Raw genomic sequence first — 17,129 nt, 5'->3', positions numbered from 1 at the left:
GCAGAGCCGAAGGGACAAGGGAGTCTGGTGGAACCAGTGGATTGATGGGCCACGGCGGAGAGGACGGAGCTAGGAGACATGGTGGAGCTGCTGGGTCAAATGGCCAAGGCAAAGTCTAGGTCTCAGAGGCTGGAGGCAGAGTCAATGGATCCTGCAGCCACTGTGATGATGGAGGATGGCAGACCGATGGAGCTCACATCGTGTTGATGTTGGGCTGAGGGCGAGCAGAGGGGCTGCCAGATGACAGTGGTGGAGGAGGCAGGAAAGGGTGGGTGGGCAGAGGCATTTGTGAGCCTCTGGGCTTAACTTAGGACCAGGAACCCTCCCTCTCAAGGCTGGACGTTTGAACAGGAGCCTTCTCTGGGCTAGAAATGGGAACAGGAACTTTCTCTTGGCAAGACATGGGAACAGGACATTTCTCTTGGCTAGACATGGGAACAGGCTAAACTCAGGAATGGGAGGGACAGAGTTCACCGACAGAGGAAGGAAATGGGGCAGGTCGGTAAACAAGTCAATTATGTTTTCCTCCGCTTTGCATTATCCCAAATCCATTTTCAGCTCACCCTCAGCCACGGCACAGGGGGCTGAGCTCCTCTCCACACTCTCTCTGGCCATGGTTTTCTCTCTCATGGCAAGCGCTATAGTCAGCTCTAACACCTGGTCTGATGATCCGTGAGGCTCTGGCTCCATGGTGGATCCTCAGCTCTGTCACATCCTTAGACGACAGCTCGGAGGTCGTGATGGGTTCTGGCCATGCGCCCACAATAGGGAGATGGTGGGCTGGGATCTGGGTCTGGCTGCGTTCCGGATCGGGGGCAGTCACTCTTCAGACACCGGATAATGGCTTCCCTCCAGCTCAGTCGAGTGCTATTAAAACAGCAAGCTGACTGACCTCAACCACATACTCCAAAAGGGAAAGGTCCTCTTGGGCAAGGGAGGTAAACTTCTAGGCAAGGGGATCCATAGGAACACAGGGAAAACAGAAAAAAAAACACTGTAAAATAACACGGAAAAACAAAAACAGGGGGAAACACGCAAATAACACTGTTTTGGTCAGGTCTTCTGTGAAAACATGCTGCCGGAAGGAATGAAGGAGCCATGGATAAATAAAACTGTTGTTTAATACATTCAATACACAGGGTAAATCCAAAGGAGGAGGAACGCACAGACTGGAACTAAATACATGACTTAATGAGGCAATAATGAGGAGCATTGGGGGGTACACAGGTAACCAATTAGACAAAACGAGACCAGGAACACCATATATGGGCAGGAAACAATGGAAAATCTGGGTAACGAGCACGTGGGGAACAAAAACACAACACAAAACAGTCTATAATCCTGACAGAGTAAGACAACTTTTAATTATTTTCTCATTTATTCAATTATCATAATAAGATACCAGAGCTTGTGTCAGACAGAGAACAGACTGAAGGTTGTTTCTGCTATTACCTCTTAATTTTTCTAAAGTCAGTACACTAATTCTGGTAATGTGTAAGTATACTAATTCAGTCTGACCCATTTACTGACAGACTGACCAGTAGAGCAAGAAAGACATAATATCATACATTTTTATATCATAAAAAATATAAACATACACATAAACTTAATATCAATGTAATTATATTAATATTAAACTATATTAAAATTATAAAATATTACATGAATAATTAAAATGCAATTATGTTGACATATTTATTTAGTTCGTATTAGTAGTCAACATAATGAGCAACTAAACTCACATAAGTGTTGCTCTTCTTTTTAGCAGTAACGTTAAACATAAATACTACTACAAAAATTAAAAAAAGAAAAGAAATTCTAATAATAAAATAAAAAATATTGACTGTCCTTCATCCCAAGGATCCCAAGTTATAAAATAGAACATTATCAACATCCATTAGTCCCAGTTAATAAAATTCTGTCTAGTATAGCAAGTTACCAAAATGTTTGTGTCGAGAAAAAATGCTAATATTATAATGTTATTATAAATATTATAATCTGGTCAAAATTCAGAACAGTCTCAAAAGTGTTCGATGGTTTCACTTATCATTGTGTTCTTTTTACCCTGTCAGTCTGTTTCCTATCTTCTTTTTTATCTGCTATGTACCCATGTTTCTTGTCTCATTCTCATTTTAACCTCCACAAGATATTCAGATATTAGTAACTGTATATGCCTTATGGGGGTGTCCTGTAGGTTAACACCCAAGTAAACCACATTATCCATAATGCAGTGCATTATAGACTGTGGTTGACAGTGGGCTGTCAGCAACTGTTAATTCACAGGACTGTGGCTTCCTAATCCTGTCTGGCGGTCAGCTGAAGTCCACTGCAGGTAACTGGATGTGAACTAGTTTTTTGCATCATTACATTCATCGTCGAATGTAATACAAAAAAAGAGTTGGTAAACAAACTTTTTTGACTTTTGATATTTCAGTAGTCTGTAGTCTGCAGTTTGAAAGACCTAAGGAATATGCTAATTCATCATCAAAACATTATTATTTCCATTTTTCCCCAATAATGAAGTGAAAGTTCAAATGCAACAACCCTTTTATCTCCTGCACACTTGCACCCCTCTCTCTAATTCCCTCTCAGTCTGTTCATTGCTATCTTTCAGCAGTCAGACTCCCAGAGGCCTCTGTGCTAAAGAAGAGGTCATCAGCAGCTGCCCGACCTGGAAGTGAAATCACTTAATTGTGACCATTAAAAACAACATGCAGTGCTGTTCAACATTAGTATAAGCAAACACTGCTGTAAACCAATACATCAGCCATCCAATACCATAAATGCTATCACTATCATTAGTTTTTCCATAGTGGTGGAAACTTTCCATTGACTTCTTTTGTTTCACACCAAGCACATTATAATTTCCATCACTCTAAACCTGACCCTCACGGGAACCATTCAGCATTTTTAGGGGTCGTTTGCACAAAAATGTACTCACCATTATTTATTCCACACCTATATGATGTACTTTCTTTTGTAAAACATGTATGTATTTTTTTATCCACATTATGAAAATCAAAGGTGTCCAATGTCTTGTTGACTCCACAGATGAAAGCTTTTCATTCTGGGTGTACTATGCCTTCGTTGCCTCATAAAATGGATAGTTCGCCCAAAATAAATAAACATTAATGTCATAATTTCCTGTACAACATGTATTTATTATAACAATTATAACTAGACACTAACTGAAAATCTACCACTACATCTAGAATGAATTTATCTGTCGTTACTTTATATTACCCAGAACTTTCTTAGGTAATTACACTGTAAGTACATGAACTGCAATAAAAAGTGCAACCAAAATGATAACCAAAATTGTGTGGTTAACAAAATTCTTCAAACTATCTTCTTTTGTGTCCTGCAGACACAATACTGCTTCCAATATTGTGCGGCAGGAGAGGAAAATCGATGTGGGAACTCACGAGCGAGAGATGAGAGGAAGACAGGTGGAGAAATGGACAGTTGAGGGGAGCTTGTGAGTGAGAACTTAATGACTTGTGACAGTGCAAAACTGACTGCTAAAGAAGTGACGCTCGTCTCAATTTCTCACACACCATAATTTACGACTGTTCTCTCGCGCTTTCTTTTGGCACTTGACCTTTTGTGTTCAATCCATTTCCTTTTAATTTATTACAATCCTCAGTCATTCCCATTAAGCTGTCTAAAAGAACCAAACTCAAACAAATAGCTCAATGCACCTGACCAGCTAACCATACGTTCCTCTCGGCCATCGAAGGAAGCCCGACGGAGAGAGCTAGGTGTATATTTAACCTGCATGCTCAGGTTTCTGCAAGCATATAGCAGCAGAGATGGAGTGCGTAGGTTAGCACGGATACGCACAAATCACAAGGTTTGGTCCACACATCTGCTTAGTTCAGCAAGTCTACGACATTGCAAACAATCCTCAAAGGCATTTGAGGTGTTTTACAGAACCTTCAGAAACCTGAGACACTTTCCACTCCAAATGAGGCCAGTAAACTGATTTTGGACAGAAAATTCTGCAACGGGAAGCTATAAGCATACCGAAGGTGGAAAGCAGAGCATGCAAACATGGTTTTCTCCCAATAAGCATCTGATAAGAATCACAAATCTACAGCATTGGCTCTTATGGAAGTTTACGAGACAAACTGTCTTTAATCAGCAGGGTGTTGACATAAGTTACGACAATTCTCATACCTATTCATGAGTTGTGCTAGAACAACCCAGTGAGCTCCATGTGTGTCGCCACTAAGAATAGAATGGAAAATCAATTAAAGCTTAGGCTAGTGAAGTGAAAGACTTTGAGACCCTTTATTTAAAGTCTCATAAATTGGTCAGACAAGCGTTTCTAGGTTAGAACAGACCAGACTGTCCTCGACAAACCTCAGCAAGCCAACCACCAAAAGCAAGCCAGCGAAACGCATCGGAGTAAGACAACAAAACAACGGGAGAGAGAAAGAGGCACAGAAAGACAGTGACTGACCAGGGTTTGCTGGTATCTCAGAGCTTTCCTTTGCGACGCATCGGCAGCCATCGACACGCTCGCACTGAGCCAAAAATAAACACACGCAGTCTCACTCCTGTGTTACAGCATATGAAACACATACACTCACCGACTCTTACCCGTTTATTCAGTTACACATACCACCCTGCTCAAAGCGCGACATACACACGCTGCCTCACTCTTATGTTACAGCACCCGCAACACACACTTGCGAGAAAAATGCTGAGACGAGGGATTCTTCAATTAGATACACTGGAACACGCCATCCACAAACTGTCAGTGTCGGCCTACCTGTAATACACTGCAACAACAACACTTATGAAGGCGCAGAGAATGCAAACACGTCACAAACATGCAGATATTCACTCTTACAAGACATTACCATTGTATCTTTACAATACTTGGTATTGGCTAGTTTGAAGCAAGCTGGTTACACAAAGGTCAGGGTTCTTAATCATTTTGAGATATGAGCTTCCAGAATTATTCCAATCCTAGAGTATGGGATCAATATTTTAAATTATTTTCTAAAGTTTGTACTCACAAAGAGCAATACTCTTTTTTTTATATCAATTAATCTCCAAGATATGTTAATGTTTTATTAATCTTATAAAAAATCCCAGGGCCTAAAATCACTATTTTAAAACTCTTTTTTTGTTTTGTTTTTGTTTTACATGACATGTTCAATGATCATAAAAACATTGAAAAATGTATACTGTAAACTAATTTTAATTCTATTCAGAATGACTGAAATATTCTGGAAAACTTCTAATATTCTGGGTTCCCACAATTTCTTAACAATTAATTTTTTTTATAAATTTTATTGTTTTTATTTCTTTTTAAACCTTTCCTGCTCAGAAATCACACCTTTGAAATTGCCTGATATTTCTATAAATCTCTTTGGGTAAAGTTTGAAAATTACTTGAATAACAGAAAAGTTATTAATATTAATATGTAATATTAAAAATATTGGTAACACTTCACAATTTGGTCCCTATTATGAACACTTTATCAATGAGCAACACATTTGGTACACTATTTATTAATCGTTGTTAATGTTAGTTATTAATAAAAATACAACTGCTCCCTGCTCTATTAAGTAATATTAACATATACAACTTTAAGTTTTAATAATGTATTAATAAATGTTGAAATTACCATTAACGAACATGAATAAGCTTCAGAAATATTTGACTTTTAACTCATATTTAAGCAATGTAAACTAAAGTTAAAAAGCAAAACCTTACCATAAAATGTATAAATATTTTTACATTTCAAATTCGAAGATTATTTCTACCTGATAAATGACTTTAGAGCTAAAAAAAATCTATATCTACACACACACACACACACACACACACAAACATATATATATATATATGTATATATATATATATATATATATATATATATATATATATATATATATATATATATATATATATATATATATATATATATACAGTACAGACCAAAGGTTTAGGGGTGAGCTGGAACACAGACAGAAGGCAAAATGACCAACAAGTGCTAAGCATCTCTCGGGGAACTCCTTCAAGACTGTTGGAAGACCATTTCAGGTGACTACGTCTTTAAGCTCATCAAGAGAATTACAAAAGTGTGCAAAGCAGTAATCAGAGCAAAAGCTGGCTACTTTGAAGAACCTAGAATATGACATATTTTCAGTTTTTTGTTATGTATATAATTCCATATATAATTCCACATGTGTTAATTCATAGTTTTGATGCCTTCAGTGTGACTCTACAATTTTCATAGTCATGAAAATAAAGAAAACTCTCTGAATGAGAAGGTGTGTCCAAACTTTCGGTCTGTACTGTATACATACACACACACACACACACACACACACACACACACCCACACACACACACACACATTTTTTTGCAATGTTAACAATAACCTGCATCTATGTTATTGTAGAGGAAACTATGGTTGTATGGTAAATTCTTGTTAGGGGACCACTCATTTTATCTACACACTCTTTAATACAAACATATAATCCAAACACTAGAACAAGCACTGTCAGGATATAGGAAATAAATAAGGATCAACTTTATGAATTGGGCAAGAAAACTGTTTTTAAAAAGTAACCATAAAGCGTAGTGTAGTTAGTAAAAACTCAGAATACTCAAACCGAGAGCTGGCGGAGAGAGATGAATCCAAACGAGCGTACATGTGTTTTGTGTTAAATAGATAATACAGGTCCAGATTTGCTTGTCTTTTCTTAATCGTCGCCTCACCTCACATTAAAGACATCCCCACTCTCAGCCGTTACTAGCAGCAACATGCCTCCCCATCTATCTGTGTCTGAGCCCCTCCCAGCTGGATTTCCGTTTACTTCCACCTCTTCTTGTTTTTGTTCCTTCTGGCGAGCACGGGTGTTTTTTTTTTTTGACAGGACACCACCCCCTCGGGGGCACCCGTGTAACATGATGAGTGAGCATGCGTTTTGGAAGGAGCTAGAGGGTGGGCAACATGACCCAATACAACAGTGTCAATGCAGCAGCGAGGAAACTCAGATGCCCCGCACAGTCTTAAAATACATCTCACTCATGCCGTGATTCAACCTCTTCTCTGATTAACGGGCTGATGAATATGTAAACTCTCCGCCAACTCATGGCTTCTAGAGTCCAAAATGTTTAGAGGAATTACCCTAGAGAGACGTCCTGGTGAAGCATCTGCTGATCTGACATGCTAAACCTCACAGAGCAAAACCTCATACACAATCCTTCGTGACTTCAAGTGGATCTGAAATTCATTGTGTAGGTCGTCGCCTTTTATATCACAACTTGGCCTGCCAATCGATTGGCCGGGATATACCTGGAAAAACGTCTCGGTGGACGACTAAATAAAGCTTAAAAATAAATAAAGTGATTAAAGTAATCCTCCACGCGTTTATATACATACCATCTGGGCCTTGCGGCCAAGGCTTCAGTGCTGGAGTCACGCTAATAGGTCAGATGGGTAAGTGTTACGGGATCGGTACAATGACGGCCGTTCCTGCAGCCACGGCAGGACAGAGAAACCCGAGCACACGGATAAAAATGCATCACCACGGAAGCCGAGGACAACTCTGAAAAACAGAGAGGGAGAGGGAGTGAGAGACACCGAATACTAAACAACTCAATACAGAATATAACATCCAACATGGTTATGACACTCGATTATAACCAACCACAACCAGACAATACACTCCAACACAAACACACTACAATAGATACATTTATCCTTGCAAACAACTACAGAAAGAAATCCACAGCACAAGTCAATGGTTTTTTGAACAGTATTTCTTTATTACATGGAAGCTTTTGCGTTACAAAAATACAAAATTGAAAATTTCCCTATAGTTTATTTAAAGCACCCTTCAGAGCTGGTTAGTACAGATGACAAGGGCAGTGAATTAACCATTTAATATCAAGCTTGCTAGGCACTCATCTGGCACAGTCAGGCTGGTAAGGACTAAACTGGATTCTATTATATGCATCTATGTCCATTTTGGGTTTTAATACTTTCACAGGGGAATTTTTAACCATTTGTTACCACGACTTGAACCTGTAGCGCTCAGTGTCACAACGCTTTCACCATTACAATTCTGAACACACATTCAAAACCAGGTGAACACAGCCTGAGAAACATTGATTAAAATGCATGAATACTGTTAGAGTAGTTGTTTAAAATGATCATCTTTCCTCTCATGTTAGAATGGTTCTGGAGAACATCAATGTGCTGGCATTCACTCAATGGAACGACTGCAGCATAAAAGAAATACTTACACAGTACAGTACAACTGTGAGTATGAAATTGACACAAGTGTATTTTTCATTTTGAAACAACATTTGACTAATGAAAATAACTTCTAGTATTTCATCAAAACAACCAGTCATATATATATATATATATATATATATATATATATATATATATATATATATATACATACATTTTTTTTTTCTAAATCATGGCACTGTTTACATTAGAAAAGACGTATATAAGTTTATATATTAGTTCTGCACAAGACCCTTATTTTTACACTTTTAATGTTCGGTTGAAATGAAACTACAGTATGCCCATATTATTCTACCAGTTCAAAAGAAGCTTTTTAGTAAAAATACCAAAATAAAACCAAAAAAGCAACAGTTGTTTGATTCCAATATCAGCATGAACGGTGTATATCTAGATAAACCATTCTAACCTCTTGAGTGATAACCTATGGTAAAGGTGACGAGTGTGGAATGAAGAAGAAAGTTTGAGGCATGCCATGGCAGTGTCAAAAGGTCAAAGGTTGCAACCATTAACCTAAAGGTCATGCCTAGTGGATCAAGAAGATGCATACACACATGGAAAACAGCTTAAATTTACAGTCTATATCCCCAGGAGGAATAACGTTGTGTGTGCAGAGCAGGAAGACTGTGTGTCTAAATCCTGGAAGCCCTAAATGACAAAAGGGAGCTGATAAAATGGGCAAAAGCTCTCTACCGCCACCTGCAGGCTTTTCTTTAAGACAGCATACTTTGAGTCTCCATAGTGTACATTCAATACGACACAGAATGTTTGTAGTGTAAAGAAATGTGCAAAAGTAAGAGAAACACGCATATGCACAGGAATAATTACAAAACTTGTTAGAAGGACATATAAACGAGTGGAAACACCATTTGGAATGCACCTGGAAATTCACAAATGTCTGGAGAACGATCAAGTGTTATGATATGCATCTTAGTAATGATTTAAAAAATAACTATTATATGCTAAGCAAAATGGATAAACAGTTTAACTTTTAACTTGAGTCAGGAAGCCCTATCAAAATGTAAAAAAAGCTTCCATGGTCCACACAGGCTAAACTAAAGAAAATGGACAGATGTCATGCCACAGTACTTAAAGAGAACGTTAAAAGATAAAGTAAGAGCAGATCTGCTCTGCTCCAATCTAATAAGTGAAATGGTACTATGGAGGAGTTTAGTATGGTACTGGCACAATGTTACTATGCATGTCTATGCATACAACCGTGTACTGTATGTGTGACAGATGATGAGGGGTGTATCATTAAGCTGCTCTGAACGTACCAACAAGATTTCAGGCTGGCTTTAAAAAGGCTCCACAATTGCAGAACATACAGAAAATGAATTACTGAGAAAAAAATTTACAAAAAAGAATGAAAACAAATAGATTAAAAAAAAAATCAAAAGACTGATAAAATGTTGGCTTTGGTTAAAAAAGGCTAATTCTGTGGCAAATTGTATACATCTGCTCAATAAACAAATAATAAAAAAGTAATACAAATTGCTTATTTTTAACCCCCATTTCCCGCTATAAATCAGGAAAACAAATGGATTTTTTTCACATATACTCACAAATGGCATCTTTACCCTTTCCTTAGCATATTTCAATGGTCAAAAAAATAGGAATAAATGGAGAATGCTTTTGATCATGCATTTTCTAAGTGCACCCAAGAAGATAAAAACACAGAATCTGATCCATCTTGGCAAATCCACTGTACATAACACACATCCTATGAGCCTGTCATTGTGCTGGGGAATGTGAAACAGATGACACATCTGAACGGGTGTAAGTAGATTTACATGACTCTGTGTGTTGTGTGCTGAGCTTGCAGCAGGTGATGGATGTACACACGCACACACACACACACGGGAGCGCTGAGCTACTGCTACTGCATCAATATCACTTCCTAGGGCAGTGTGTTCTGCATGTGCTTTATGCCTTGGGAATGTGTGTGTATGTGTGTGTGTCTAGTTGTTGGGGTAGTACTTAGGGAAGAGGTAGAGGTCTTTACAGAGGGAACTGGTGAACTCTGACATCTCTTTACAGCGATGATGGGCTGAACCAGGAGCGTATCCCTCTCTGCTTTTAATCTGATTGTTCACCTTTAGAGAACAACAGAAAGCAAAATACATTTTAACCCTATAAAGCATACTTTATCATATTTTACATGCAAAAAATATATGGATTTTATTTCATATGTATCAGGCATCCAAGTTGTTATTTATAAAACATTAAAATATGATTCTGAATGGCCATCAACTGAATTAAATATCAAATTGGCAGGTACAAAACATAAAATGCTAACATTGTTTGGAAACCATCAATGGCCATAAATCAGTGCATTCAAAATATGGACTAAAAAGTTTACCTGCACAAGTATGTCTGCCAGGTGTGTGTCGCTGGCTCTCTGTCTGATTGTGGTGTTCAGTTCCTGGATGAACCAGGACCCTTTCTTGGTGTTTCTCATCGCAGCAGTGCCTAAAAAACAAAACACAAAGCATCAGCAATCTGCACAGCCTGTGACATATGTCATGACGAAAGGTAATAAAATAAGATGTAGATACAACAAGGTGTACACACTGAAACCTTTGAGGGTAGCAAAGCCGCAGATCATGTCGGATCTCTGGGGCAGTTTGACTCTCAGTCTCTCTCTGTCTATCTCCTCTCTCTCTTCGTCGTCTCTCTCCCCCTCTCTGCCAGCATCCCTCTGTTCACAGCCTGGAGACTGAGTCTGTTCCTGCCCATCCAACTGGTCCACGCCGTTGTCCATTTCCTCTGAAATAGAAACAAATGTCTGTTTGCTTGTTTTTTTAGTGATTTAAAGCAATGCTAGCTTCCATGGCTATTTTATATTTCATTGCCAATTAAAAATACAATAAGTATATAAATGATAATAATAATAAAAGTTTAAAACCTATTTTTGAAAAAAAAAAATTACTTTATTAAAACCTATTTAAATGCTCTAGCTGAATAAAACCAATTCTTCAATTAATTAAAACAAGCACATTTCCATACAATATGCTTATATATATATATATATATATATATATATATATATATATATATATATATACACATACATATATACACATACATACATACATACATATATATATATATATATATATATATATATATATATATATATATATATATATATATATAAGGTAACTCATTAACTCACCTCCTCGACAAGCCTGAATGAAGAACATCTTTGGCTTATTCTGGAGTGGAGGGCAGTGGGCGTTATCAAAAATCTTGAACACCCAGTCCAACTGAGAGAAGGAGAGATATAATACGGAAAATATAAATAATACATATAATAAATATGTAATATAATGCATGTATTTAGGATAACGCTCTTGTCTACAGTTGTTTTTCTAGCCGATTATCCAGTTTATGGACATTTAATGATTTTCCTGAGATAAATGTAATGTGATATTTGTTCACAAGCTGTCAGATGTCTTTCCATGTTTAAAACACTGACTAATCAATTATGAGTATGATACATTTCAGTGAGTTGTACTGTTTCAACAGAGATTCTGATGGTTAATCAGGTTTATTTCGTGCCATGACTGACATTAAAACGCAAAAGATGATCAGTTACAGCAATCTGTTACGCCAAGTTAAAAAAGCATCATTTATTGTTTGCCTATGATGATAAAATTTAAATTTCTATAATAATGAACATTTTAAATGTGACAGTATTTCATATTAAGAGTAACAAAGTACAAAGCTTATTTGATTGCAGGTGAGCTACAAATAATGTTTAGTGAACTTCATGCATCAACAGAAAACAGCATCGACTAAAAGCTTTCTCTTACGATTTAAGAATCCGTATCAGTATTGATTAAAAAAAGAAAAACACGTGAAATGGATATCGTTCTTCAATAACTAGTGGTATTAAAATCAAGTGCACCTGCAGCAGCTGTCCATCAGTGCCGTAGACAGATCCCTCAACTCCATGTGACAGTAAACACACAACAGTGCAGTCATACTCTGCATGCTCCTTCTGCTGGGCAAACTCTTCTAGATACCTGCGCATTGCCTGAAAAACACCAATCAAAGACTTAATAATTGACTTTGCTTTGCAGGGCAGTCCGACTCCGCAGCACGTCTAGCTCACATCCGCCGTTAGGTCTTTGTGAAGGCTGACTGTGAAATCCAGCTCCATAAAGAGTCTCCTCAGCGTCTCCTCATCCACTTCTCCTCCCCTTCGGACGCCTAAATCAGTGTCAGTGTTTGAGTCAAACCTCACGTTACTCAGCACCAGAGCCAGTCCTCGCGGGCAGGAGCGCATCGAGTACGCCTGAAAGGAAAGACATTTGTTTAGAGGTTACACACCGTGCTAACATAGCATAAATATTTGCAAATAAAATGGGGTTTTGTCTGTGAGTATGCAAAGGAATAGAGTTGAGTCCTTATACCTGTGATCTATGGGACTGGTAAAATTCTGGGTGCAGGGAACAACAGCTGTGGTCACAGGAGAGTCAGCGTCCAAACACATCTCCATGGACTCTAAAACACACACACACACAGACAACCTTATTAGCTCAAAAATATTAGGCTCATATCACATAACAATTTTCCTTAATATATTACTCTTTCTTCCGTAACACATACAGTACAGACCAAAAGTTTGGACACACCGTCTCATTCAAAGAGTTTCTTTATTTTCATGACTATGAAAATTGTAGAGTCACACTGAAGGCATCAAGGGCTATTTGACCAAGAAGGAGAGTGATGGGGTGCTGCGCCAGATGACCTGGCTTGAACAGTCACCGGACCTGAACCCAATCCAGATGGTTTATAAAGAAAATAAAGAAAACTCTTTGAATGAGAAGGTGTGTCCAAACTTTTGGTCTGTACTGTATGTTTAAATATGTTTGATTGGCAATTGAGCTAAACCTGAAACAATAAATTATTAAATGAAAAACTTATACTAAACTTAGAAATGTTGCATAAAAATTACATACAAAATTCGCCTGTGTATTTTACGTAATAACTGTTCAGAGAAAAGCAGCTCCAGCTCTTGGTAGCATGAAGCTTGCTGTCACGTAGAAAAAAATGAACATGCAAACCTCCAGGGAATCGATCACTGGTCATAGATAGAATAATTTATTTGACAATCTACTTTGATAAGACGTCCTGTATTCATGTGTACAACAGTACCAAATATTTGGCATAGAGTGTGCATGACATAGATCTCATCATTAGCATAGTATGCACAGAGCCAGGTTTATCTCAGCTCAATAAATGTTCATTTTAAAACGGAAGTATACTTTGTGCTTTAAACACAAACATTAATACAAGCACACTAAAGGGTTTACCTTGAGTCCGGGCTCTTTTCACTGGTATAACATATTCCTGAGTTGGACAAGACCGTAAAGGCTCTGAAAAGCTTTTCTGTTGAAAAAAAAAAAAAAAAAAACCCACACACACACACACACACACAAAATCACTTTTATTCACTGACTAGAAACTTATAGTTAGGTCATAACCCACTATTCCAAAGGAAAGGAGAGTTTGAACTTGTCTGTTTGATTCTTTCAACAACGAAAAAATGTCAGTGTCGTTTGGGTGTGGTAAACTGATGCAAAATACTCCACTGACCCAGCTCTGACCTCTGTGCGTGGAGTGATTTCATATGGTCATAAGACTGATGACAATTTTGTAGTTTGGACAAGACAAAAACAATATCAAACTTTCAATACATCACATCTGTCAACACTGCCTCCTTGGTTCTCATCAGATGTGCTGTCATTGCTAAAGAAGGCTTTTCTGGTCCCTCACTGCAACCATTATTTTCTTATAGAAACCTGTCCAGTCAGTCTAACTGGGTGTGATTCTGAAGTGAAGGCACCAACTCACGCATTTCCCTGTGAAGTCCATGAGCAGTCTGCTGAGGTGCTGTTGCTCTGTCGCCATAAGAGCAGCACAGAAGCTGCTAAAAGCTTGAGGGCCACGTTTAGGCAAAAGAAGCAACAAATGACCACTCTTGCCCTGGGATGTCAGTTTAGCCTGAAAGGATTCAAATTATCTCATGGTTAAAAATAATCATTATTTATGAGGCTTTCCAAACCTATTAAGACTGTCAATTTTAAATAAATAATAAATAAATGCCACCACTCACTGGAAAATGGGTGACATTATCTACATAAAACATTCCATGTGGATCTATCCCACATAGCTAATAATAAGCTACTACTAATACTTGAACATGCCATAATGGCTTCTGCCATGTTTTCTGTAAGGATCCCATCTTGTTGTAGACACTGGATCAGCAGATCATCCACCACTAAGTCCTGCAGAATTGTGACGGAGTTCTTCATGAGCGCTCGTCTCTCCCATTCTTTCATGCCACATTCTCCCAGCATGATCAACCTCTGAGTTTAGAAAGGGGAAAAAAAAATGAAAAACAGTCACACAGCACATCCATTGTAAGAGTTTATAAAATACAATTTATGTATTTATTTTTGTAATCAAAAAACTGTTAATTTTAAATAACAGCTAACAATTATAAAAATTTACAATTACACACAAATAAAAGTGTTTATGCCATAACTTCAAAAAATGGAATTTGAATTCATGCATTTTTATTTCATATTATAGACTTCTCTCTCTCTCTCTCTCTCTCTCTCTCTCTCTCTCTCTATATATATATATATGTGTGTGTGTGTGTGTGTGTGTGTGTTTGTATATACACTGTATCATGATCATGATTATTGTAATGTAAAACAATATTATTTAATAATTTTATGAAGTATTAAGACATTTGTTGTGCTGACTTCATACTAACTCATAAATATAATTTATTACATTTTTCTTTTGAATTTGGGCTTAAAGTGGTCTGTTCATTGTGTCAGAACATTCAGTATAAACACACACACAGGTGAGGAGGGTAAGGTGATCTTCATGCCTCCAGTGATCTGCTACTCTCTAAAAGTCACAAAAGATACGAGGATCACTTCACCTGTTTTGGTACAGCCCTTGCCGTGTGAAGACGACAGTAAATGGCACTATAATGCCGATGTATGAAGGGTGATGTTTATTAGAGGTAAAGATGTAAATCCAAAATGATGAATGCCAGCTCGCGCTACAAACTAGCTTAGCATGCTAATCATAACAAAAATAAACACAACTGTCAGTTAAAATACTGATGACACTAACTTTATCACAATACCAGGTTAGCTGCTAAATTGCAGCTAAAATAGTTTTCTGATCCTTTCCTATGCTGTTTATCAAGTTGCCCGATAAAAAAGAAACTAAACTAACAACGAGCTACACAATACTATTAACGTTAGCTGTCAGTTGCTAGCGCTTCATGCGAGCTAGGTTGTTCTCGACGCAAAATTCACCCTTTAAAATTCGTTTTCTATTTCGTCATTCGTCTTCGTTTTCGAGGCGACATGCGGAACGATAAAAATCGTGCAGAAATTTTTTTTCTTTTTTTTTTTTTACAACAGTACCCTGTACAAACTTCCGCGGGTAATGATGGAGCTGGGCAGCCAATAGGCATTCTTTAAGAAGATGATTGACGTGATAAGACACCTATCGCAGCCCCGTCCGCACACGAAAGGGGCGGTAATCTGTTTAATCCACTCGTTTGAAATTTGAAACTTGATACATCGTTTTTAGTAATACAGTTCACTTAGTGATTCCATGATTTAAAATTATCAGCACAAGTGTCGTTTCTGTTCACATTTTATTTAAAGTTTGCATATTTCCCAGACTCGCTTGGATCATAGACTTCCTACTACTTGCATACTGGCCATCTAACTTAGAGCACCGATAGTTACCCTATTTGATGTTTTCCCGGTGGGACGCAGTACAGTATGTACAGTAGCCTACATAATTGCAGTAGTATATCCTTCCATCGGCACAGACGAATGGCCCTGCCACTTGATTCAAAAACACTTCTCAATGTCAAAATGTTTGAAACACCCAATCAAAGGCGGAATTTACTGTTCAGTGACTTGAATGCGCGCTCTATGTAAGCAGCTAAACAGCAGCGGACAACAAAAAAAATAATTCAGCAATTTTGCCATTTATTTATTTATTTGAAAGATTGAATTTATTTGATTAATAAAATACAGTAACAATAATATTATGAAATAATACACATAAAATAGTGGTTTTCTATTTAAGATATTTTAAAATGTATTTTTTTTTGCTGTGCTCTAAGCTGAATTTTCAGCATCATTACTCCAGTCTTTAGTGTCCCTTCAGAGATCATTTTAATGCTGCTTAATTTGCAGCCTTATTTTTATCACATATTATTTTTGATCAATTATTAATAATGGGTTTTATTATTGGCATAATGGTTCACAGTTAAAGAACAACATTTATTTGAAATATAAGTACTTCGTAATAAGTCTAAATATATCTACAGTCACTTAAATTTAATGCAACTTTGTTGAACTTTATTGTTTAATCTTACCCAAGACTGAATGGTATCACATTTTCAAAAAAATATGGAAGGAGCACAACAGTTTTTAACATTAATAATAATTAGAAATGTTTTTGAGCAACAAACCCATATATATCGCATGGATTGGATCTAACTGTTATAGATAAGTGATGATGTTGGTGACAATTTTCTTCTATCGTGCATGCTGCGTATCACTGATATTAACTATATGGTTCAGCGTTACCGTCTAGGCAGAACTATTGTTCCAGCCGGCAAAGACAGATTCGCAAATAACCTGCCTGATCTATCTCAACTGCTATTTGTACCCAAAAATACACATGAACTAGACGAAACATGGGCAACATGGGCACTATTTACTCTAATACATTAGAAGCTGTTGCCCCCACCAAATTGGAAAAGGTTAGAGAAAAAAACTTACTG

The 17,129-nt window shown here is 37.4% G+C and overlaps 2 protein-coding genes across 2 annotated transcripts in view; both read right to left on the bottom strand.

The window, feature by feature from the left end:
• LOC113060140 (chloride channel protein 1-like) overlaps window positions 1-5,395 on the bottom strand; it is a 28,658-nt gene extending 23,263 nt beyond the window's left edge. The window contains exon 1 of the mRNA XM_026228996.1: window positions 4,466-5,395. Within this exon, the coding sequence (XP_026084781.1) occupies window positions 4,466-4,516 (51 nt within the window). The 5' untranslated portion in view covers window positions 4,517-5,395. The remainder of the gene's footprint in view (window positions 1-4,465) is intronic.
• Window positions 5,396-8,443: 3,048 nt separating this feature from the next.
• Window positions 8,444-15,756, bottom strand: LOC113060139 (caspase-2-like). The gene is given in 12 exon segments (XM_026228995.1): window positions 8,444-10,380; window positions 10,647-10,756; window positions 10,865-11,053; window positions 11,463-11,553; window positions 12,198-12,326; window positions 12,405-12,587; window positions 12,706-12,737; window positions 12,740-12,796; window positions 13,609-13,684; window positions 14,150-14,299; window positions 14,503-14,664; window positions 15,252-15,756. Coding segments are annotated over 11 exon segments (1,305 nt in total). The 5' UTR covers window positions 14,656-14,664; window positions 15,252-15,756; the 3' UTR covers window positions 8,444-10,245.
• Window positions 15,757-17,129: the final 1,373 nt, after the last annotated feature.

This window comes from Carassius auratus, chromosome 41 (genome assembly GCF_003368295.1).
Source record: "Carassius auratus strain Wakin chromosome 41, ASM336829v1, whole genome shotgun sequence".
NCBI lineage: Eukaryota > Metazoa > Chordata > Actinopteri > Cypriniformes > Cyprinidae > Carassius > Carassius auratus.
Note: the sequence above shows the minus strand (reverse complement) of the source record. Positions and strands in the feature narration are given on the sequence as shown.